The 26,967-nt window shown below is 36.5% G+C and overlaps 1 protein-coding gene across 8 annotated transcripts in view; it reads right to left on the bottom strand.

Moving 5' to 3' along the window:
• The window catches only part of LOC306861409 (ankyrin repeat and sterile alpha motif domain-containing protein 1B-like), a gene marked incomplete at its 5' end in the record, with an annotated part of 177,726 nt that overhangs the window by 28,064 nt on the left and 122,695 nt on the right, over positions 1-26,967 (bottom strand). For 6 of the 8 annotated variants that reach the window (XM_079403636.1, XM_079403639.1, XM_079403637.1 and 3 more), the window contains 3 exons: positions 16,116-16,268; positions 17,903-18,001; positions 25,114-25,220. In XM_079403636.1, the coding sequence (XP_079259762.1) occupies positions 16,116-16,268; positions 17,903-18,001; positions 25,114-25,220 (359 nt within the window). Of the gene's footprint in view, positions 1-6,802; positions 7,194-16,115; positions 16,269-17,902; positions 18,002-25,113; positions 25,458-26,967 lie in introns of those variants that run through there. The other 2 variants (XM_079403642.1, XM_079403643.1) reach the window with 2 other exon arrangements.

Below are 26,967 nucleotides of genomic sequence, written 5' to 3'. Positions count from 1 at the left end.
GTTTGGGAAACCTGTTCGACACATTGACTTTTTCAAGATTTAGTTTTAGTTAACAGTAACAACACTGCTGTGTACAAAAAAATTCCTGACATCAACTAAGACAAAGAGACCACCCTAGTGAAAAACATATAAAAAGGCCTAATTTGTTTGCTGATCTAAACTAGTTTTCCCAGTCTAGTCAGGCTTCCCTGAGAGCTAGTTTTACAGGGTTTATGGACACCTTTCCATATATCAGGCCAAAGGACCAGCTGGATACTCATATAAACCCACTTAACACCAGCTTGGTCAGACAGAGAGGCCATCTTAAAACAATTAAACCCAACTAGCTAAGACCTATGAATGACCCTAGGCTGCTTTAAACGAAACCTTTTTCAAGCAGGGTAATAATAATCAATAACAAACAAATAAAAAACTTTTCTAAAATACTGCAAATTGTTAAAGCAATTTAATGTTTGTTATTATGCAATACCCCAAAGTCAATTGTGGTTGTCGTTTTTTTTTTTTTTTTTGCTTTATTTTGATTTATAATGTCCACTTTTCACAATCTACAATCAAGTCCCACCTTAACTTTGTTGGCTTTTGACCATCCCAATTCACTTGGAAATATATCATCTGCGTAATATGGGCTGCGAATGCCATCTGAAGACTGTAAAACGAAAGGTTAACTCTCCATACGTAAAAAGTCATCATAAAGATCAAGCTCTTCTTTAAAGGTCAGGTCAGGCCAGAGCAATACTTCTCAGCCACATAACTCTCTATGATCTCATGCTTGAGGCACCAGCAGACATAAGTAATAGAGCTCAGAATGAGCTATGGTATGGATGAGCAGTTCCTCCTAATTGAGGGAGCTGAGGCGCAGAGGCCTGTCTGATGGGGAGGATGTGAATACAGTACTGTTTGTGCTTACAGCAGCATTCGTGCATTGGATTTTAATGACCAGAGAAACACAAAGTCCCTCTTTTATTCACCTGCTCGCTCTGTTTTCCCCTCTTTTTACCTCCATCCCACAATGCAACACTCTATATCCCAGCAAATATTTCACCAGTAACCAAGATCACCATCTGACAGAATATTTTCCCTATTTTTGTTTTAGTTTTAATATTTTAGTATCCATGCTAACCTTGTAATCACAATCAAGATCATTAAATGATGTCAACTAGTTAAATTTTTTTTTTTTTTGCTTTTAGTTTAAATATTTTTAGCGTCACTGCTTTAAAGAGAGTTTAGCATGCTAATGTCTAACATACTAATGGCACATTCACAACCAACACCAACCACAACTAGTGATGTCGACTAGTTTATTTTCGCCCTTTTTTCTTTTAGTTTTTAGCATCACTACTTTAAAGAGGAAGAATTAATCAACACAACTTCTATGAGAGGGTTTTAACATGCTAATGGATAACATTTTTAACAAAGTGTGTCAAGTTACAAATGTTTCCTTTTTAAAATGTAACTTATACGTATGTTTGGTTGCAATCTGTTGCCTTCTTCCTTAGGACCGACTGGTCAGAAAATCAGCCCACTGACTGCTCAATTATGAAAAAAGTCATTTTGCACCTATTTCTTCTATTCTCTTTCTCTGAAGGGTAACATGCGAAGCACAATGATTGGCTAATGAGCTGTAAAGCTTACACGATTGGTCGAATAACCTTTAAGCACATGAAAACTAGCTGTGAGCGCTTTGGTTTCTTCTGCTTGACGTCGCCCTTCCAATCTCAGTAGCTCAATTTTTTTTTTTCATATGGCATAAAATCTTTTCCGTGAAATGCTAAATACCATGTGGCGTGTCTGCCTTGCTACAGCGGACGGAACGTAGAGAGCCAATCACCGCAGACATAACAGGTTTTTACTGCCAGGATTACTAGCCAACACAACCCACACAGTAAACGTAATGAGGTCTAGTATACATGCGTGTACAATGTGTCCACAAATCTTCCTGATCTCCTGCGTTCTGGGGCTACTCTATCGGTCTACACGGATTTGCTTGGAACAGCATTAATTTGTTCATTTTTCATTACTAGTATTGGTGGTTTTCAGGTCGCTGAGGGACGTCGGTCCAGTGGCTGATGCTGATCAACAACTAGCCACCTCAGGAGCCAAATCCAGTAAAGCCGTAGCAGGTACAATTCAAACGACCCCAAGGCCACCATTGTCACGGCAACTCGCCGTTATCCATCTCAGATCCATTTATAACCAGCGCCTCCCAACCAGGGGACAACTGGAAATGAACCAGAGCCTGCCAGTTACCTAGCAACTATGGAGCGAGTGCTGGTGCTATGCGTAAAAATCCAGCAGGCCTCTGAGGCAATGTAAAGGAGGATATACAGCAGTGCGTCGGACCAATGCTGTGAGGTTTGACTGTGAGTGAGGACGTGATGAGCCAATGAGGGGATGTGTCACATTTCTGCCTTTACCAATGATAATAAGGGAATGCAGTGGCGTGAATCTTGCTCTATGCAGGGATCAGAAGGAATCAAGAGAAAAAGTCAGCCTCCAATACAAAGACGAGGAGAAAAAAAAAGATGTCATGACAGTTTCTCTCGTTTCTCTCTCACTTTCTACACGCGCTCTCACTCTCTCTCTCACACACTCCTACTCATTCTTGCACACAATCCCACAGACATGCCAGACCAAGAATAAAACTGTGGAACATGCAGAAAAAAAAAAAAATCACACAGTATGGAACATTTAGTGAGAACAATGTGATATGACTAAACAGTAAAAGTGTGCAAAATTACATATTGTCAAAATTGATTAGTTGGTGCGTTGCGTGAAACAATTAGTCAACTTATCACCTGTTAGGAAACAAACAGGCTGACTCGATCACATACACTTCTTGTGTAAGCTGCAATCTTGCTTTAAAAGCAATTATAGATATTACAAATTACAAACTATAGATGTATATTATCTATATATGTTATATACTCACTACTTTTCAAAAGTTCGTAATCAGACAAACTGCATTTATTTGATCAAAGATACATCAAAAATTAGATTTTTGCAATTTAAAATAATCGTTTTCTAATTTAATATATTTAAAATGTAATTTATTCCTATAATGCAAAGCTGAATTTTCAGCATCATTACTCCAGTCTTCAGTGTCACATGATCCTTCAGAAATTATTCTAATACGCTGATTTGCTGCTCATTTCTTTGTATTTTCAATGTTGAAAACAGTTGTGCTGCTTAATATTTCTGTGGAGACGTGATATAATTTTTTTCAGGATTCTTTGATGAACAAAGTTCACAAGAAAAGGATTTAAAGGAAAAAAAAAAGAAATCTTGTGCAACATTACAAATTATTGATCGATGTAAGGTATCCTTGCAGAATAAAACTATTAATTTCTTAAAAAACAAACAAAACAAAAAACCTCACCCCAAACTGTAACAGTACTGTATAGAAGTTTGATATATTTCTAGGACAACTATCACGATACATCTCCACTCAATAGGCCACTAAACTTTCCATATAAATGCCACTTTCCATATAAATGAATAAGAAATGCAATTCCTTAATCCAATATATTTCAAATCAGTAAAGCATGCATGCAATGCATAGTACATCAAATCCATTCCAAAGTAATCTCATAAAGTGATCATCTGAAATAGGCTTGCTTCTGGTGTTAAGAATCTAGTTTAAGTCAGCGCTCGCCGCTGTCGACAGTGACATAAGGACCAACAGCAGGCAGATCAACGGCATTAGACCGGCAGCCCTGTCACATTCCTCACAGCAGCAGGCTGCTGATTGGATCCAAGCTTCAAAACACCACAGGATAAAACAGCAGAGGGCCCGGAAGTGTCATTGCATGACGCATGCACCCTACACGGAACGATAGATCTTGCTTTTATGTAAGTGAAAAGTCTTAACTGCACAAAGTCTTATATTGGAGTGGCTCGAAAATGCCAATGTCTGTGACAGTGAACAGAATAATACAAGTGAGACATGAGACATGACTACTGTTTCCCGTTAATGTGGTGTAAAATCACTAGCTAAGACGACAGGAGGAGATTTACGCTCAACTGACTGATATCAGGTCTGATATGACTGTAGTGTTGAAGGATCTGATCTGTGCAGATGCTGTAGTCAAAGGCTGCATGTGTAAAACAGCATAAAGCCTCTTCCTTCAAAACCAATATGAAGCAGAATTTGAAATCTATTTTAGTTGCGCAACATGGGACATTTCTGACTGAAACGGGATTTCAAGTTGACTTAAAATTCTCTTTGTTCATCTACACAATTAAAAATGAATAAATGAATCAAGATTTAATCAGCTGCACAGAAACATCAAAACTAAACACTCCAATCAAAACTCCAAGGACAACTTGGACTTTCCATAGAAGGTTTTAGGAAGTAGCTTGGAGTTTGGTCTATTTATTTTAAGAAGGACTGTGTATTCCTCCTTACAAACTGCAGATTTGATGCTTCAGATTTAATAAACATCAGTGCAATGCTCTAAGAAAGCAAAATAACTTGCTCTCTGGCTGGACTGTGCAGCCATAGCTGAATAATTGATCAAATGATAAATGCAATATAGGTTGCTGTGAGTACACACACACAAACAGGTAAAAATTGAATATAAGCTCTGTACTTGACACTGGAAGTGAAACTGCGAAGACACCACAGCCAATCAGAACATATTTTATATTTCACAGTTATATAAAGCAAGATTCCGCACCAATGAGATTTCACAAGACGTTTCAGTGCATATAAAAAGCATTAAATGAACTTTTTTCTGCTTATTTTGACTTTGTCTTTACAGCACTGGATACTAGCTAGTGAAGGGTTTGGTACTTTGGCCAATCAGCTTAGATCACGATGCCAATGTCATTTATCTGCAACTAAAATAAATAAAAAAATTTAGAAGTCACAAATTCTAGTCGACGAGTCAGTATTACAGACATGATTGTAACTTGGTTTATTATTCACCAGTTGTAGTTGGCGTAAAATTAACCAATTAAACTATTCTAGAATTTACCTGAATCCATAAGTGTGCATTTTCAGGTCACACTGCAGTGCTGTACCCTCAGACTCATTATTGCTAATTGGTGTAAGGAGGAGTGTGAAATTAGAGCATCAGCAAACAACTTCTTTCTTCATTCCAGTGATGGGAAAACCATCTGGAACTGTAGTGAACTACATAAAAGCCCCACCCCAGTAAAAAGCGGCCCTAAAAAATCCCAAATATCTAGCCTCCAGCAAAGTTAAAGAGGAATAAAAGCTCTGTGAGAACATTTTGGCACACCCTCCGAGACTTCAAAGCTTATTGGCAGCTTTATTTGTGTTATGAGAAAGCGTACACCTCAAGCCCCATCCACATGTGGACGGAGTAGCTGTGAGTTTACGTCTAATACACCAGGGCTGATCCATGGCACATTGGGTCCCACTTTCATTATGCAACACCGCCTCACTGCTGTTCCCTTCTGATCCTCCATGACTCTTTCACTGCTGACTGAAGAACTGAGCTAATGCAGCCTAATGGAGATGTCTGCCTGCCTCTTCATCCCAAGTCATAGTCATCCTCACCGCTGTGCCATCTACAAATTACCTGAGCTGTGACGTTAACACTTTGGCCTTAGAAGGTCCTAGAGGCAAGCATACACGTGAACACAACGACTAGGAATGTACATGATGTATTATAGGGTAAAAATTATATGAATGTATCACAGAAAGTGTATATAAGTTCTATAAAGTAACCATTAATGTTGTTCATAATTTTTTAGGCATGCACTATGTGTGTGTGTTTCAATACAAAATACATAAACTATATTTAGAGTTTTTTTTAAATAAAATAAAAAATAATGTTTTAAAATAAATAAATATATATACATAAAAAATTATAAAATACATTTATTTATATATAAATCACAACAAAAAAAATTAAAAATTAAATTAAAACAAAACAATAAAATTATTAAATAAATAATAAACATTAAAAGTGTATATACATATATCATTTTTAAAATAATATAAATAAATATAAAATACATTTATTTATAAATAAAATCACAATAAGCTAAATACATTTATTTACGAAATAAATCATAAGAAAAAGAAAAATGTACGAAATGTTTGAAATATGGATATTCTTAAGTTTTGCAAATATTACATTAATTTCTAGTCATTTTAAAGATTAACTTTAAAATTAGCATGCACAATTAAATATTCAATATTGGTTGATGAAAAAAAAAAAGAAATACAAACTAATATCGGCCGATAACTGTCAATGTATGGTTCCGATATAATACAACTCTAAATATTTTTTTCCTTGACTATTTTATTTTAATTGTTCCTTTAGTGTGACAAATTGTATTTTTTTTACAATACAAATATTCTATGTAGCTCATTTAATATGTGCTTCTAAAAGCTGCATGCACGATAATTCCAAAAACAATTCTCCTGTGAAACCGGTATGTCCTGCGGTATGAAAAGCAATGTTCTGTCCAAAACTATTTGAAATGTCAACCTACCACATACACAAACTCAAACTAATGCATGTTCACATACGCACATCACATGAACTGAGCAGCGTATAATCGAGCGCGATGCGTAAAACCACCAAAGTAATAAAGAAACTACAGTTTGGTGCACAGTAGCTGGGGATGACAGATCACTCACTGACAGACACATAAAAGCAACAGCAAATGTATAAAAAAAAGCAGGAAACAGCGGCTGGTACTGCAGCAAGTGGCGAACAAAAGCTTTAATCTAAACAGTGCATTAATCTAAAAAAACAACTAGAGGCAGCACAATCCCTTCTAATCCACCTTCTGCTCCACTCTTCCTCTAGTGCCAGTGACTTACCCCGAGTTTGGCCGCTCATCCGCACAGTCAAGTCCTCCGTCCCCAAACATCCAAGAGCCACCTCAACTCTCTGGCTCATCTACAGAGCATAAAAGCTCAAACCTACATGCATATTTCTACGAGAATTAAGGTTTTTTTTCACTCTCCAGTCTCCTCACGCTATCAAACGGCAGAGGTTTGTACTCCAGCAGCAACAATCTGTGTCTGAACACGTCACCCTCCTCCTCTCTCCTTGTTTGCGCTCTCTGCCTGGTTACTATGGATACCCTGCTCCCATCCAGCGAGGAGCTGCCGCGTTCGTGTGCCGTAGCAGGAGTGCAGCGCAGGTGCCCGTTTCCTCGGCTCTTGAAGCAGCGCTAGTGCGAGACGGGAGACTGAACGTCCTTAACTCACTCTCTGCTTTCTCCGCCTCACTCTCTCGTATCTGTTTCCCCTCCCTCTCTCTCTCTCTCTTTCTCTCTCTCTCCGAAGCTTCATTGTTTAACGTGAGTTCCAGGGCTCAGCTGCCGCACACTGCAGTGAGATTGCGATACATTCATCCTGGTCTCATTTGTACCTTGTTTAAAACATCTTAAGTCCGGCTGACAACATTTCAGAGTTGGCTGTTGGGAAACATGACTGTCATCCAACAAACACCAACAGGATTAACAAGCTGATCCAGCGTTGAAGTCGTTGTTTGTTGGGGCAGCGGGGAATAGCCTTAATTCAGTTGGTTTATGGTCTGTCTTACACCTTAAGGCTGGTAGACATACACCAACATGACCGTTATGGCTCTCGACATTCAAAATGTGTGAGGGATGTACATGTATGTACATATACTGTAGGTTATATAAAGACGCCTGACAGAAATAGATTCTGCAGCAGCGCTCCTTACTTGACTCACTAGCACAAAAGATATTTGCATCAAAATGTGCATTCACAATGTTTCTGTACTTATTGGTTTTCGGCAAATATTAGAGTTTTGTGTCATTATCTATTGGTATCAATCAACCAATATTTAATATTTAATGCTTATACTCATTTTCCACCATTTTATCAAAATCTCTTTGCTCAGAATACCTCTAATGCTTAAATTAATCTTTAAAACACTAATAATTCAAAAGTTCTGTTAAACGTAATCTTTTAGCAAATTTTAATTGACTTCATGTTTCTATACTGTATATTTTTATGTTGTGATGGCTACATTTACTTGGAGCATTTAAAACAAATGTTTATATTGAATATTTACTGGTTATTGGCCAAAACTTGAAAAAAAAATGATTGATAAAGTACATCAGCTTTAAGCATGCTGAATTTTTACCCAAGATTGAAGGCATCCACCAAATGAATATTCATCTTTTGTTTCATTACAGGCTGTGAGAGTGTATGCACAAATTATGTACCTATGCATGTGTGGCAAATATATACTACCATTCAAAAGTTTTGGATTGGTAATTTTTTTTTATTTTGAAAGAAATGAAGACCATCAAAGAATCCTGAAAAACACTGGTTTCCACAACAATATGAAGTAGCACAATTGTTTTCAACACTGATTATAATAAGAAATATTTCTTGAGTTCAAAATACAAAGATTTTACAAAGATTTCTGAAGGATCATGTGACCCTAAGGACTGGAGTAATGACTGCTGAAAATTCAACATTGCTATCACAGGAATAAATAATATTTGAAAATATATCCAAATAGAAAACTGATATTTTAAACTGTAATAATATTCTAGAATATTACAAATTTTTACTATATTATTGATCAAGTAAATACAACTTTGATGAGCATAAGAGACTTCTTTCAAAATCTTACCAACCTCAAACTTTTGAACAGTAGTATTCAAGATTCAAGATTCAAGAGTTTTTATTTGTCACATACACAATTATACAGAGTATAACCAGCAGTGAAATCTAGGTGTAAAACAAAGTCACACAGTCATTAACACGAAATAAATCAGTTAATAAATCAAAAACAGTTTTAATGCAAAACAGACACACTTATTACATGGCTAAAAAAAAAAAAAAGGTTGTCTTGGACAATGGTCAATTATACAGTTCGGTGATCATTACACAAAAATATCTGACTGCAAAATCGCCAATTAGAATCCAGTATTCCACCGAGCCATGTAATAAATACATTTTACTGTTTGAAACCCAAGCCTCCTCTATGAACGTCACGCTTAATCTATTTTTATGAGGGTGCTTGGTAGCCGTCCTTAAGAAACAGGCCTCTCACGGGCCGCTGGGGCGTGAGGGGCCACTGGATCATCTTGATACCCCTCAGCAGGATCTGTACTGGGGGAATAATCTCAGCTCCCCCTCCACTGCGAGAACAACACTCACATGGTCACAGGCCAAAAATGTGTGTCAGTATGCGTCAATTCAACACATGAACCCACAGGCCTACCCACCCACATGCGTACATATTCAACACACACTTACATATACAGAACAGCCCTCAATGTGTCTTTTGGTATTAAAGCAAATGTTTTCTCATCGTTGAGGTGTGAGGGAGTGTAATACAGGTGCCAAAAGGAAAGAACAGATAGACAGAAAAAAAAAATGGGGAGACCATGTGTGTGTGTGTGTTTGATGGGCCTGCTGTGTTAACGAAGGCAGTAGCCATCTGCTAGTGTAAGAAAAGACAATTTGCAATCTGTGCATTTGGAGAAGTGACAGGAAGTAATGAAAACAGGAATGAAACACAAAGAACAAGGAAACGCATTATAACACACACACACACACACAGAGTCTGCGAATCGTAAGTGTTGGACCACGCACACTTAAAGGATACATGCCCTTACACACTTACTCACACACAAACACGTCAGTTTTGAATCATTCGTACTTCACGCAAGCTGTCTATGGTAACTATCGCCAGCAGTCATGGCAACTGGGTAATAGTTGTCAAAAAAAACGAGCTAAACTATTATTACGAGTTAAATGACTTCTGACCGCCTACCAACACGGCCCGAGCATGGCAAACATAAACCAGCGGCTGCTGGAAACACAACTTGGCACAGCATGTGACAAGTAAGAGCAAGCACCATTTAAATACATTAAATGCAATGGTAACAATCAGAGCTGCGCTAAAAATACAGACCGTACACGTCGTAAAATGTCATTTTAAGCACTTTACGTGTTTCTTTCTTGTATCCAAAAGCATTCACGCAAACTAATGTAGACTGACCTTATTCAAGGTCCAAAAGAAAACCACCGCGGCTCAAACCAGACATTTTTTGGATTAACAAAAAACAATCAAAATAGCTTTATCGTAATATGAGCGTGCTTTAAAAGCCACAGAAAAAGCCATGAGCAGCCAAATGATCCATTTGGTTTAAAACTATTCCAGACTGGTTTGGACAGTTCGTTTGGAGCTTAAGCTCATGATGTTCAATCTACATCTAAGTGATAAAGTGATTAAAAATCAATTAATATGAAATAATGAATGTAATGTATGAATATGAATGTGAGAAAAGTACAATTAATATTTTAATATTAATAAATTAAATATAATAAATTAAAATAAATAAAATAATTTTATATAGATTGATAGATATGCATTACATAGACAGGCATTCAAAAGTTTGGGATCAGTAAGATTTTTAATGGAGTCTCTTATGCTCAACAAGGCTGTATTTATTTGATCAAAATACAGAAAAAAACTAAAATATTATGAAATATTATTACAATTTCTAATATTGGTTTCCTTTTTTAATATACTTTGAAATATAATTTATTTCTGTGACGCAGCGCAGAATTTTCAGCAGCCATTACTCCAGTCTTCAGTGTCACATGATCCTTCAGAAATCGGTCTAATATGCCGATTTATTATCAGTGTTGAAATTTAATTTTTTTTTGGAACGTGATTTTCTTTTCTTTTTGATTCTTTGATAAATAAAAAGTTGAAAAGAACAGTATTTATTCCAAATAGAAATCTAGAATTCTAACAATATAAGTCTTTACTATCACTTTTTATCCAATGAACACATCCATGCTAAATAAAAGTATTAATTTCTTAATAAAAAAAAAAAAAAACTTTTGAATAGTAGTGTATATTATAACACAAAAACACTGTTCTTTTTAACTTTTTATTCATCAAAGAATCCTGAAAAAATTATCACGGGTCCGAAAAAATATTAAGCAGCTCTGTTTCCAACATTGATTATAAATCAGCATATTACAATGATTTCTGAAGGATCATGCGACACTGAACAGTAATGATCCTGAAAATTCAGATTTGCTTCACAGGAATAAATTATATTACAATAGAACATGTTATTTTAAATTGCAAGAATATTTCAGAATATTCTGTATTTTGGATCAAATATATACATCCTAGATGAGCATAAGATACTTCTTTAAAAACCATACATATACATATATATATATATATATATATATATGAATTGAACATAATGAATCTATTAAAATCAGTATTATTGCAAAAAGAAAATCCATTCACAAGTCCATTTCCATGAAAGATGTTCTTTTTTTACAGTGATGGTCATGTTTGTATGTGTGTGAGAGAGCAATCACTGAGCTGCTTGGGAATGCAGACATGTTGAGCCCTGTTCTGAATATTATCAGATGAATGCCTGTGGTAACCCTGAGGCCGGACACACATACGCAAGCCTACCACTCACTAATGTGCTGTATATACACTCATATACAGGCTCTTACATGCATGGAATGACACTGTTGAGACATACAAGAAACATACAAACACGAAAGCTTTGACGACTGACATCAGCTGCCTTTGTTTAAAGAGGCTGTTTGCTTTATGTCAATGTCTCTGCTTGCTCACACTGAATTACTCTGCTTCTCCTTTGGGAGGCAAAACCTGTGTCAGAACTGTTCAGAATCAAAATACATTATTTCTTAATTATGTAATTTCTTAATATTCACAAAGAAACTAGCATTACTCAGAAGGCACCAGCCTGTTTTTCCACATTTCTGACATGTAAACTGAGAAAAAACTATTAATTGTCATTTCTGCCAGCTGAAAGCTAATGTAATTCATGCCAGGTCCATGTAAAAATAAATGTGTGCTTAGAAAAAGAAAACAGGGCTGAAAGTGACATTATTGTTTTCATATATTTATAGATTTAATACATAGTATATTTATGTATAATATTATCAATATCTTGGCAAAGCAAACCTTCTTTATCATACCAGTGTTTTATTTTAAATAGTACATCTTGAAATAGTTCACTGGCCAAAAAAAGAGTGATGGAGCCACCTAGTGAACAGAAGGTGTATTACAGCTTGAGAAACAGCTGCACACATTCATGAAATCCCTAAAGTTAAATAAAGAACAGGCCGAGTGGGATTTTGGAATAAAATGAATAATGGACTGGTCTCAGTCGATCCAATTGCGAATTCAAATTTAGTTCTCTATGAATAGAATCAAGCAACAGCAGTGACATATGAGACGGTAAGCAAATAAACATATAGTGATATGACAAACACCGTAATATTAGATATACACTATAGTGTCATTATATATAGACATTTAGTGCACTCGAAAGTTTGGGGTTAGTAAGATTTTTCTAAAGAAATTAAATACTTTTATTCAGCAAGGTTGCATTAAATTGTTCAAAAGTAACAGTAAAGACATTATAATGTTACAAAAGATTTTTATTTTAAAGAAATGCTATTCTTTTCATCAAAGAATCCTGAAAAAAATCTGAAATATTAAGTATCACAACTGTTCTCAACACTGGTGATGATAAGAAATGTTTCACAAGCAAAAAAAAAAAAGAGCATATTAGAAAGATCTGAAGGTTCATGTGACACCAAGGACGGAAAATTAACAGAAAAAATGCCATTGCCATTAACAGAAAAAATTGTATTTTAAAATATATTAAAACAGTTATTTTAAATTGCAAGAATATTTCATGATATTCCTGTTTTCTTTTCAAATAAATTCAGCCTTGGTGAGCACAAGATACTTCTTTTAAAAACTTATTAGAAGCATAATTTGGTATAAAATTAACGTTGACCTCATTAAGCCACAGTGTGCTTGTGTAATTGTGTTTGTGAACAGCAATAACACACGTCTCGTCACGGTCTTGTCCAGCAGCCCTGGCATCTGTTGCCCTGAGCGTTTATGAGCTGATCTAATCTGGCTCCCTCCACAGATGCCATCTCTCCCTTTGCCCTCTTTCTCTCTTCTCCCCTGCCTCTCTTCACACTGTCACTTCTCAATCTCTGGACCAAACTGCTACTGCTGTGCTATCGGTCACCATGTTTCATTTCAAAGATGACATTCTCTAGGAAAGCTGAAAACTACACTGTGTACTACACTGCATAAAGTGTCTTGTCTTTCACTCTGAGAGTCTCTCTCAGTCTCATTTACAGCAGAAAGTTCAGGACAGCGACCCGGGAGACAGAGGCGCTCAGTGATCTGTCTGAAGCGAGGCTCATTAGGGGAAGTTCAGAATGTCCCATTCCGTGAACAGCTTAACCACTCACTCTCTCTCACACACACACACACACACACACACAGTAAAAGAAGATCGTTATCTGCATATCCACCTGCTTTTCGCTCTTTTCAAATAGTCTGAGCTTGTGTTAAAGGGATAGTTTTTATGTTTCTTTTACTTTCATTCATAGATTTGACAAATACAATCAGTGACTAATTGGATGTGAAAAACGGTGTTATCTTTAGTATTATTTACTATTATAGTATCTATTTCATTGTTGATTAAAAGTTTCATTCATACGTTTTAGTGATTTTATGTGCTTTTGTCATTTTTATTATAATTTTCTTCAATATTTATATTTAGTTAGATTTCATTTATTTTAAATTCAGGTCTAGTCATTTTAGTACTTAGACTTATTTTGTTTGTTAGTTTCTAATTTTAGTTAGCACTGTCTAATATTTATGTTTTATTTTGTCATCTTTAGTTCAATTATCCCTCTGAGGTCTGAGGGGGTTTGGGGGCCCAGGAGAAGTTTGAACATATCCTGATATTTTTTTTTTTTTTTAAAACATAAATTTTTTTCTCTCTTTTTTTATTTAGTTATATAAATATGGTGATGTAAATTGGACATGGTTGTTTTTGTTCTCCTCCATTATGTGTTCTGATGAATATTCTGCATGTATTTTATTTCTGTTTTCTTTTGATATTTTTTTTGTTTTTGTTATTTATGTTATTGCTATTATTATCTTTTTGTTGTTGTGATCCTGATTTGTAATATGATTTGTGTGCTACTCACTGGTTGCTGATCAATTAATAATAATAATAATAATAATAATAATAATAAAAAACATTAATATCTAAAGTCTGATTACACTGTATTCAGCACAAACTGTGCTACAATAATATGGGAGCAGCATGAATGTACATGTGTTTTTGAGAAAACAACGTTTATGCGTTGTTAGTGAAAAACTACAAATTTTAAGTCACTGAAAGCACATTGTTTTGTTGTTATTATGACTATACACAAATAACACTAGACCCTTTGCAGTTTCAAATGATGCCTTATTTATATTTGTACGATCAAAAATGATGCAGTATTTGTAGCTAAGTTGTAAGTTTTAGTAATTTTGTTACATGCTTTTGTCATTTTTATTAGTTTTTTTTCTTCAATATTTATATTATATATAGAAATTATATTTATATAGAAAAAAATGAGAGAGACCGCATTGGTGCGGGCTATGACCCCAGAGGGTTAATGAAAATAATTTTTAATAGTTTTAAATAACACTGGTGGAAACGCAAATGAGATATGAGAGTTTATCATCAAACAAATTTATCATATGGCTTCAGAACACTTGGAAAAGCCATTCTTTTTTTGTTGTTTTTTGGAACTTGACAGCTGCAGTTTCCATCAATGTCCATTATATGGAAGAGCAGCATGAACGTTCATCTAAACTTCTCTTTTTGCATTCCACAGGATTTGAACAACAGGGTGAACAACAATTTTTGAATGAACTTTCTTTAAAGTCATTACTTATTCACCATACAACAACCATAAAATGTAAAACTTCCTATATATGTACAGTGGTGTAAAGCAAACAATCTGCTATCATCAGCGTTAATAAAGTTGTGTGTATTAATTAAACACTGAGCCTGAGGGAATGACAAGGTTAACAAAACACACACATACATACTGTGGTAGTGTGTTTCACCACAGTCACACGATCACAACTGCAAACACAAACAATCCGAATACCTCCAACAACAATTTGTTTGCTAAATGTATTCATTAAAAACTATTAAACACTAATTGTCCTTACTCTGGCTCCCTCTTGTGGCCAAACCATGTGTTTATTCCCACTGCAGCATTCCAGTTACTTTCCACAGTGAGTGGGTGTGTGTGTGTATTTTTTTTCAAGAGCTAAAGAAATCACATCCCACATTATTATATAATCTGCTCATTCCTTCTCGGTGTTTCTCTTTCTCTCCCTCGGCTGAAAGTGAGTGGAATTAGCATACGTGAGGCTGTAATTAGAGTCATTTAACACCATATCTGTTTAAGCAACATATCACATGATCTCACTGTCATCAAACATCCCATTTATCTTAATCAAACACAGGAAAAAATCCATCAAGCATACACTGTTTCTGTTTAACCACATGGGCTGCAGGAATAACTACTGAATTACAGGTAAAAAATGCCTTTATTTGGCTGATAAAGACTTGAGAGCTCAATCGGTTGCATTAATAACAGTGTGTGGATATTTACTATGTTAACATATTTTCCAAACATGCAGGCTACACTATCAAATCTCAAAAACAGATCAAGTTATCCTGAAATGTCTTCTGATCAGTGTCATACCAGAGATGCTACTATTATATCTGTGGTTTCGCTGCAGTCGTAAGTAAGACAGATCGGAGAGGATTGTTTATCAAACAAACACAATTACAGGCAAGATTCAGAGCCAACACAAACTCTATTACGACAAATCGGCCAATAGGATGCCAGGATGACGTCTCAACCTCTGGTTGTCATTTCAAAGATCCTCTAGCAAATCTTGGTATAAGACAGCTTCATTCCAACAGAACTAACATAACATAACACAACAAATATATATATATATATATATATATATATATGTTTAAATAGTTGTACACTGAAAAAGTGTGATTTATAGCCAATAAAATATTATTATATTATAGTATATTATCAATACATTTATTTAAGATTTATTCACAATTTACATGACCCCCCACACATTTTTATTTTATTTTTTATTTCCCTAATATTTCCAAGTTTCCCTTGAGTGTGACCCTTTCAATTCAAACACAAATGAATCTTTTGGAACTAAATTTCGTCAGAAATCTAGAAGACAGGAAGTGAGGTAAGCGGGACTTACATTAATGAGCTCGATCTCCCAGATCTTCTTGACCAACTCCATGGAGGTGTAGCCATTGATGAGGAAAGACTTGGTATAGTCTCCCAGCTCGAGAGACTCCAGCCATTCTGCCACTGAAGTGGGGTTATTTCCATCGTAACCAATGGGCCGCACCTTAAACATAGAAACAACTCTTAAACTACCACATCAGTAACAAATCTGGAGGCTGGACACAGTTTGGGTTATAAATAAAGAGGTCTAGCAACAGGTAATGTTGTTATTCTGTGCTGGAAACACGTGCTTGGACTGCTAGCATGCATTTCCATTCTGGTCCACATTGATTTGGCGCTGGTTTAGCCGATAAATAGGAAACAGACAAGCTAACAAAACAAAATTGTTTGTTTTATTCCAAGAGAATCGTTCCCATATTTACTAATAAAAAAAACATATATTGAACACACGGGCCTTGGATAAAAGCATCTGCCAAATGCATAAATGTAAATGCAGACAGAGAGAAGCTATCAGCTAAAACAGAGTTTGAAAGCGCTGACTGCAGTTGAGTTTTTCTCTTTTCATAGTGAGCCCTCATATCTCTCTCTCTCACACACATACCATTTCCTGTCCTTAATCTTAAATTCAACTTCTTTTTAAAGCAATAATTTTCATTTTGAACCTAAAAATGAAAGTTCTGTCATCCTCTACTTTTCCATATAATGTAACTTAATGGGCATCCGGTCCGTTGAGCTCCAAAATGACAATAAAAGCAGCATAAAAGTGAAAAATTATAGTGAAAAGTGACTTTCGGAAAAGTGTAATTGGATCTTTTCTTCCTAAAAAGCTATTACATGGCTTCAGAAGACGTTTACTGGTGTTTTTTTGGAGCCTAAATTCACATTAAATTTTCTAATAAGAGCAACAAGAACATTCCTCACAGTATCTTTTTTGAGTTCCACTGAAAAAAGAAAAAAAAAAAAGAAAAAGTCATACAGGTTTTTGACAACTTGAGGATGAGTAAATGATGACAGAATTGTCATTTTTGCCTGAAATAACCCTTTAAACTCACCCCTTTTGGCTCATGTTTGAGGTTTTCACATCTGTTTGAATAAAAGCAGGTTTGCACATTAGTGTGTGTGTGTGTGTACAAGTGTGTCTTTTCTCTCTTATCATAACACAACCATTCCCCTCTGCGGTGTCCTTACGGAGATTGTGAAGGAGAAAGGGAGCGCAAGGTTGTTTGGGACACAAGTGAGATTTATTTGATGTCGGGTCTCCTGTACATACGCACACACTCAATGCCAGAAGCTTTGCTGAATTACTCTAGAGGGGCTCTTAAATTGACTATTCTTGGGGGAGGCACCCAGGGAAGTGTGCGTGTGATAAATGTGGATACCATGAAACCTCATTTAGTAATGAAATCCATGACACACACATGTATCACATGCAGAATTTCAATGATCAGCATGTGTTTGGTACGGCTACATTTCATTAAAGTGCTCTTCAGTTCAGTGTCTTTGTGTGTCACTGAAGTCAGTGATGCTCCCGTCAGGATTGCCTGACCGTAACTTATCAACCTTTTATGAGTGAGCCATTACATTTGCAATAACCGAGAAGTGAAGCCCGAGTATATCATCTTTAGAGCTTCACAGCCACTGGTTAATATTTGCTGTCGCTCAAAATGAATCATTGTTTTTCATGGAAAAAATGAAAATGTTGAATTTGTTTTAATTACAGAATTGCTTCCAAATGATATTTTTGGAGCTGAAATCACACTGTGGGAGTCTTAGGATGTCCCCGATGTCTGTACTCACCCTGGGCAGCAGGCGAATAGCCTGAAGAAGTCGCTGTCTGTGGGCAGAGTTTAAAATCCCGATCTCTAGCAGGTCCTGGTCCTCCACGACATTACTACCCTACAGTAAAAAAAAAAAGAAGTTAAAAATCAAATCATTTGTACTACTATAAAGGTTCAACGATGACACCTGTTGAAGTAGTAACAACAGAATCAAATAAATAAATAATAATAATAATAATAATAATGCCCAGCAAAAAATTACAAAATACAATAAAATAATATAATTATCATTATTATGCTAGGACAGAATCCATCTAGTTTACATGGACACATAATAAATAAGGCATAAGAGACAATTTGCTCTAATTAAAAAAATTGCCCTCTTCAGATTGCATGAGCACCCAATCAGGAGATCCACAAGCCCATCAAAAACATTATTCAAATCAACAAGCCACAACTTGATGTGCACAGGTGCAAAAAACACGCTGTCTCTCACTCTCACACACACACACACACACACACGTGCGTGCATATACACACAGAGCACTATTAAGCAACTGCTGTTTCATGCTGGGTTTCACCTTTAATGACCTTTTAGTTACTCCAATCAGGCCAATCAACCTCCTATCCAACAGGGCCAGAGATTTGAAAAAACACTCCTAACAAACCCACACACACACACACACACACATGCGGCTATCCTCTTAGGATTAATATTATCTAATTTCCGCCATGTAATTCTCCTATTTACCAAAACACAAAACACACATACACAAACAAAGATACACATGGAAACATAAGGTGAATGAAAACATGCTGACATATAATGCACTCTGTGATGTGTCTATCACTCCACAAAGCTGGATAAACTTGATGATCCCACTCAAGTATAATATATAGCTGATGAAATCACTTCTGAGCACCAGCATCTGCTCCATTCACAGCAACACAATCCAGACCAGAATACTGGCATGCCGAGTAGAGTTAGATTGATTGCAGGTGTCCCAAGACATTACTAATCAGTCACAGCACAGACCTGCTGGAATCACACTGCTTGCTGCACACTGCCTGCTATTTTTTTAAGCACAGTATACATTATGCAAAGATAAACCTTTGTTCATTGCTGTCACATTACACTGCATGTTTAATTCAGCAAGCGGCATTAAGTTATCATCTTGGAAATTAATACACATTTAATCCAAGCTTGTGTAAAAACATCTGAACTCTTAGCAGTTTGGTCAAATAATGGGTCGAGAAAAATATGTTTGAAATTACAGTTGATAATTCCAGTTCATTTGCAATACAAAGGTCAAGTTGAGTCCATTGCATTTTGAATATTTCATACTCTGCAAATAATCTTTTTTTAGCAAATGCATTAGACAATCTGATTATTCAATGCATAATGACAATTTGGAAACTTTGCTACTGCATACAGCAGAAATAGTATGAGTAGTGTGGTACAGTGAATTAATTTATGCATATAAATTATGCATTTAAATGTAAAAGTGCATGCAAGATAATCCCATTTTAGATTAAATATGTTTAACAATATTAAATATATTTAAATCAATACAATCATTCACTGTTTAGCCCTAAAAAGGGGAAATAATCTGCATTCTTGTGAGTAACTGTCTGAATGCAGATGTGCTGAACATTATTAGTAAACCACAAAAATGCATGTGTAAGCAATTCATCAATGTTTAAGGGATAGTTAACCCAAAAAATACTGTCATCATTTACTCATCATCATTACTCACTCATTTTGTGCAACATATAATAATTTTGTCCATATAAAATAATAATAAAAGTAAAAAACAAAAGAAAACAACAAACAACAAAACAAAAAAAAAAACACCTGCATTTCATAAACACCTGTGAAGGGCGAGTAAATAATGATACAATTTTCATTTTTGGATCAGGAAATCAGGCAATAGAAAACTGTATGGCTATGTGATGCCAAAACACAAAGTAATCTGTGTAGAACTTCATATTTCTTAAAAAAAATATTCTTTTATTTAGCGATAACCTGCCACAGCCCATTCTCGTCAACCAGTCTGTCAATCACCACCAAACGTTCTCTAAAAGATCTCCAAGTAGAGAAAAGTGTCCAAAATAAAACTTTTTGAGGGTCAGATCAAATATCTTTTAATATCAAAATGCAAATTACTATAAAATAATACTACAGTGTGAATGTTGTATCATTCAAACAGTGTGAAGGAGAAAGATATTACTGCTCATGAAACAACAGCATCTCAAACCCTCATAGCAAGTTCAGAGTGAGATAAATGACCAGCACCATCACGCTAAATTGTTCGTTTCAAAACTCCCCAAAGTCCTGAAGTGAGGTACCGCTATCATCTCTCCAGCACTTAACTCGCTCTCAGGAAATGCTGTTGCCTGGCTCTTTCAGACTGAATGCACTGTTTAATTCTTTTACTTTTAAAATGACACATTGGTTACAACTAAATGTTTCAGGCCACTGCTCTATTCACGCTCTTCCTAATACCAAGGGAACAAGCGACTAAACACTGCAGTCTGTCTTATATATCAACTTTATCTGAAGAAAAAGAGAAGCAGTAACATTCAAAAAGAGAAACTTTACAAGCCCAACACATCAGAATGAAGTAGCAGAACTCCATCTAATATTAATTGTATCTGAAGGCCTTTCAGAAGCTCCATCCTACAGAGACCAGAGAAAAAGGGAGTGTGTGTCTTTGTGGTTCATCCAGATGTCCCATTCATCCGGGGGAGATACTTCTGCTAGAGGCATAAAATTACATAGTAATGAACTGCTGACTGGACTAAAACACTTTAAGGTGATGGGTGCAATTTTTTGCATTTTAAAACACTTTTCCAAGTTTAATGTGCAGAGACAACACTGGCTCAACCAATCTTTTTTCAAGATTGTTTGATGAATAGAAATAGAATAGAAAATTCAAAAAAAGATCTGCCCCAACTGCCCTGTGAAGGAGCCTTTAGAGTGCAGTTATATGCCCCTAAAATTCTAAATACTGGGGCCAAAGCACCCATGTATGAGATTTTGTCTCATATTTATATCATATTAGCTAAGCAACATCACACAAGTGCCGTTTTTGTCCCAAGTAGCACGAGTGCAAATGTGATATTGATTTTATACAACAGTTCAATAAATAAGAACTTAAAACTGTTATATTTTAGACACAATATTTTTGCTCAGTTTTGCCAACACAAATATTACCTATATTAGCCACAGCAGAACTGTTGTGCATCTCCGAGCAACACACAATTTCTGAATGAATCCGCTTTTTGAATGAATCAGGTGAACCAGTGATTTAATGACCCATTCATAAAGACAGAATTTTACGTAATTCCTGAATAATTCAGCCATTTGAACAATCAAATGAATGACTCAATGACTTATTAATTTACTGCCACCTTCTGGCAGTTTCAGTTTCTTATTTATAGAGTATCATTTAATTAAAAAAATTATTTCAAATATACACGTTAATAAAAAAAATCTGAAAATAACTTTTTCAAATCAACCTTTTTTAAAACTAATTAAAGTGATAGTTTACCCAAAAAATACACTGTAAAAAAGTTTCAAAAAGTTGTTTCAACTTAAAATTGTTTGTTACCCCCGCTGACTTAAAATTTTTAGTTTAGTCAACTTGAAATTTTAAGATATTCAATGTTAATTTAAGGGACAACTGGAATATTTTAGCTGACTAAACTAAAAATGTTAAGTCAGCAGGGTAACAAATTATTTTAAGATGAATATTTTTTATTTTACAGTGATTACAGCAGTTAGCTACAGCCCCCAAATTCGGCATTCAAGGAGTGCAGATATTTGCCCCAAACACAATTAAATATTTTACTTTTGTGAAACTTTGCTTGTTTTACTCTGGTTGAGTCCGCGTGCTACTTGATGACACACAATATTTCATAAATAGGTTTCTTATCACTGTAAAAAGTGATAAGTTTACTTAACTTAAAATTGAGGAAACCTGTTGCCTTAAATTATTAAGTAATTAATAATAATAAAAAGTATAAGTTAAGTGAATTGTCAATTGTCACTTAACTTTATTTTTTAATGATTATTTACTTAATAATTTAAGGCAACGGGTTTCCTCAATTTTTTAAAGTTAAGTCAGCAACACTTTTTACAGTGTAATAATAATAATAATAAAAAAAATTATCTAAAGCTACTTTTATATCTATTTCATGCTTTTCTCATGTAACACAAAATGTTATTAATAAGCCTTATTTCAGAGTCTGAAAAATGTGCATTATGGCTCAATCCAAAAAAGAAAAGAGAGAAAAAAGCAAGAGAAAAGCATATCTGGCTAATGTGAGGTTTTAAAACACAATCATGTGTAGCTTAAGCCTATACAAAAGCTATTTTCAATTAATCATCCTTATTTGTGGCATTTTTCTCTCAATGTTTGCACCTGTACAGGTGACATTGCACAGAAAGCCCTTGTATGGAGATGGTTAGGCTTGAATTATACTAATATCTAACCGCAGGCACACACATTCCTGCCATTAGAATAACTGGGATTCATCAGTATTGTAACCAAAACTATTTTATGCTAATGCACCGGTTGTGAATCCAGCGGAACTTTAGCATGAAAACAATGTAGAACTGTGAGCAATTATTAATTAACGAGAACCACTGTGAGCGTGTTTATACATAGAGTTTTGATTGTTGTATCTCTTGAATAAGATCACGTATTTTGTATTGCTAGCAGGTAAAGCTGTCAATGCTGGCACTACGATGAGTGCTGACAAATCAACACTGGCTTCGGGAGGTTTTTAACACCCTACTTTTTTTTTTTAAATGTTCTGCGGGGAAACAGCGTAATCCATTTCCTTGACAACAGTTGGGAAGGAAACACAGATTTCATAAAAAATTCTATTGCTAAAATACTCTGTACTCTATTCTTTTCTCTTTGCTGTTGCCTCGGCAACCACAGGAATGGATGCAGGTCAGAGCTGGGGGAGGGTAATCAGCATGAGCAACTAAACACTCGCAAAACGACTCATTACACACTCAAACGTATGCATGAGCATCCGATTCAGTCACACAATGTATAGGATTTAGTCGTAGCTCCATTACCCATCATCAGCTCAATGCAGTTTATGGCTGCATGTGGACTACAGTTCCCAGGAGTCTGTGGCTCACCTGTAAACGTCACCTGCTTTAGTAACTAAATCTGCACTATGACGGTCATTTAGAATAAATGCGTCCATAAATGTGTCCTTCTGAAAAGCAAAGCAGCAGTAATTGTGAAATCATGTCTTTTGGTAGAGCCACAGTCTGAAACAAATAAATTAGAAGTCTAAATGCGTAGCGCTATACACAGACACACAGCAAGAGAACAAAACAGATTGCTTTGAGTCGCTGTATCTACACAAAGACATTGTTCTAGGAGCTTGCAGGGTGAAACGAATGAAATTAAAAGTACATTAATAATAGCAAGTTCACTAAGGAGTTTCTGAACCATAGACCTAATTAACTGACTTAATGAAAATTTTGTCATCATGACATGATTTACTCACCCTTGTGTCGTTCCAAACCTGTATGAGTTTCTTTCATATGATGAACACAAAAGAAGATATGTTGAAGAATTTTGTTGGTCCCCATTGAGTTCCATAATAGGGAAAGAAATACTATGGAAGTCAATGGGGACCATCAACTGTTTGATTATCAGCATTCTTCAAAATATCTTCTTTTATGTTCAAAATAAGAAAGAAATTCATACAGGTTTGGAATGACAAACCTAAATGATGACAATTTTGGTTTTTGGGTGAACTATCCCTTTAATTCCAGACATATTCTGGGAAATTAGGTTTTCTTACTACTCTGGCAATTTGTTCCCCACTAAATTCTATTTGATTTGCACTTAAAACAAGTAAAACAATTTGCCAAAGGAGTATAAAATATTCAGGATATATTATCTGAAAACAAGCCTTAATATCAACAATAAATAATGCAAGTTTGACTCATTTATGTGGGTTTAAGCACATTTAGACATTTCTACTAGAAAAAAAAGACAAAGATACTGATTAAGAAAAGGTGTACTGTTTGTTTTACACTGACCACTGTGTGTGCACAGGAAACTAATTAAGTGTTAGAAAATGAGTTAATGGGTCACTCATGACAACTTGTGTGGTTTTCAGTGCAGTTTCAGTTCATCATTGCACTACCCTGTGGAAAAACAGCATAAGCTGATCAACAACATAGTTTCTTAACAAGCAATATTTCCTTGGCCAACCAGCAAAACCATGCTTGTTGACCAGCTTAAGCAGTTAAATACACTATTCTGATCCATCAGTTATACCAGCACTAACAACACCGAAGCCTAGTCTGATTTTTTCCAGTTCTGCTTTCTGAGCTACATTTCAACCAAAACTGTGATCGCTCTCTGCAGAAGGATTTTCTGGTAATCATAAGTGCGCAGACAGCATTGATCGACTCTTCCCGGAAACAACATCTTCCAACTTGCCCCTTCATCTCTACAGGTGCTCCTAAACAACTACGATTGCTTTGGTAGTTGAAGATGGATTGCCTTAACACTTTCTCCCCCAAACACACACAACACAAACCAGGCAAACGCATTCATGCATCAGAACACGCCCACGGTGGACATGTTTTCTGCATTGTCAGAGGAGTGACGTTGACCACGTGTTGGAATGTATCAATGAGTACCCATGCAGCACTGCACAAACAAAGGTAATCATGAAACAAATAATATGCAATTTATATATATAATTTTAAATGTATTTAAGTTTCATATATTCTTTATTTCTATAATATATTTTTGTTTCAATTTCTATTTTCCTATAATTTAGCTCTGCTACAGAACACCCACTTACTAAAACTTCTATAATCTTCTAAACTAGACATGTTAGATCAAATATGAATAATGTATAATTAACTGAATCTCCTTGCAAAGTTCCCAAAGTGCTGATATGGCAGTACAGATAGGAAACATAAGGCCAGGCAATACTCGCATGTAAAATGTCACAATATTCAAGGAAATATCATAGTGTGATGTAACAGGAGACCAACAGATTAAGATACTGGACATCTCACATAATCACAGAACAGCTCACCTGAGAACACAAACACTGAAGTACACATGCAAACCCACACCACCCACAACAAGCAACTGATGACTAATGAAAAAAGACACACTCAGAAAACTGGCCACTGGGAAAGACAGATGGAAGTGTGAAGGAAACACTCACCATAAACTGAACGTTGTCGAAGCCATTAGACAGCAGGTGGTTTTCATACTGCACGAGACCGATGTTGTCCAGCCACTGTCCCACGGACTGGACGGGGCAGCGGGGGCCTATCAAGGGGTGCAGAGGGAGGCGTTTGAGAAGTGAGTAGCCATCCACCCGGTAGCAGCGACAGTCCGGCTGCGAGAGCTGGCACTGCCACATCATGTTCCGCGCAAAGTGACTGTCAAACGAACCCGCCATGCTCAACAAGCCACGGAGGGCGCGAGTGGAAACGGTAGAGACAGAAAGAGCGAGAAAATATAGGTAGGAAAGTGATTTCAAGGAACAGAAGAAACTAATGTTCAGTAAACAATTGCGAAAGGGAGGAAAACAGAAAGAGAGAGCAATTTAGAAGAAGAGGGTCCTCTCAGGAGAGTGAGCGTTAGGGTCCGTGCTGGTGGAGAAGTACGCTGGCTGTGGAGGTAGACATGCTGAAGGCTCCAAATTACATCCACAAGAGAGGCGAGAGAGATGCGGATTACCAACGCTGTGCTGCTCAACCTGTGTTTCAACGTGTGGAGAGTGCAGGCATGTGCGTGTGTGTGCGCGTTTGCGCGTGCGGGAGCGAACGAGCGAGCGTGCGCGAAAGAGGATAGGAATGACAGCGTGCAGCTTGCTTGGTAGATTTCTGTTTCTCCAGCACTCCCACACTCATTTGTATGCCTCTGCATCCTGTGTCACTGTGCGCTCTCTCTCTCCCTCCCTCTCGGTCTCTCCTTCTCCCTCCCTTCTTTCCACTAGCTGTACCTCACATTGCCGATAATAGCCATCAGATCAACCCCAGCCTCTTTGTCTGAGTGCAGAAGCTGCTGTTGCTCCCTCCCATACACACACACACACTCTGTGGGCGTCTGTGAGCACTGGTGGAATGGCAACACAAATGGGTTTTCTGTGGACAGAAAAATGAAGGACCACTGCAGGGGAAAGGAGAGGCAAAAGTGTAGGAGAAGCGAGGAAAGGAGACGAGACAGGAGGAGAGGAGACGAAAGAAGAGGTGAAAGGAGAGAACAGGAGGGTAAAGATGAGAGGAGATGAAGCAATAAGATGCAACATGAAAGGTGACAATTGAGGTGGTGAGGGGAGAAACAAAGAGAGAGGAGGAGAGGAGAGGTAAAGTGGAGGCGGTGAAAGAAATGGTGCAGAGTCAAGAGGAAGTGATGAAAGTAGGGATAACAGGCAAAAGGTGAGAGGACAGGTGAGGGGAGATGTGGGAGGGATGGAGGGATGAAAGGAGAGAAGGTGAAATGAGAGGGGGCAAGAGGAGAGGACAGGAAAAGTGAGAGATGAAGCGAAAGGAGAGAAGGCAAGAGGAAAGCAATATCAGATGGTGCAAATGAGAGGAGAGAACGGTGTAGGTTTGAGTAGGGGCAAAAAATGGAAGGGACAGGAAAAGCAGAGAAATAAGGGGAAAGAATGACTCTCCTGTCATTCTTTCCCCTTATTTCTCTGCTTTTTCTGTCCCTTCCACTGTCCCTGTCCGCAGGATGTGACGGAAGAGACAAAAAGAAAGGAAGTGAGAGGAGATGCAAAAAGCAATGAGAGAATTACTGAAGAGGAGGCAACAGCAGACGAGGAGAGCCCAAAGGAGAAAAGAGAGGACAGGAGGTGAGAGGAGAGGCAAAAGAGAGGTTGGGATTAGAAAAGAGGAGAGGAGAGGAGAGGAGAGGAGACAAAAGCAAAATAGGCAAAAGTAGAGTAGGGGAAAAAGTATTAGAAGAGGCAAAATGAGGTCAAAGGACAATAGAGAAGATAGGCAAAAAGAGAGGAAGAGAGAGGACAGAAGGCAAAAGGAGAGGCAGAGACAAGAGAGTGAGA

The sequence above is a fragment of the Barbus barbus genome, assembly GCF_936440315.1.
Source record: "Barbus barbus genome assembly, chromosome: 42".
In the NCBI taxonomy this organism is placed as follows: Eukaryota; Metazoa; Chordata; class Actinopteri; order Cypriniformes; family Cyprinidae; genus Barbus; species Barbus barbus.
This window is presented reverse-complemented; position numbering and strand designations above follow the sequence as displayed.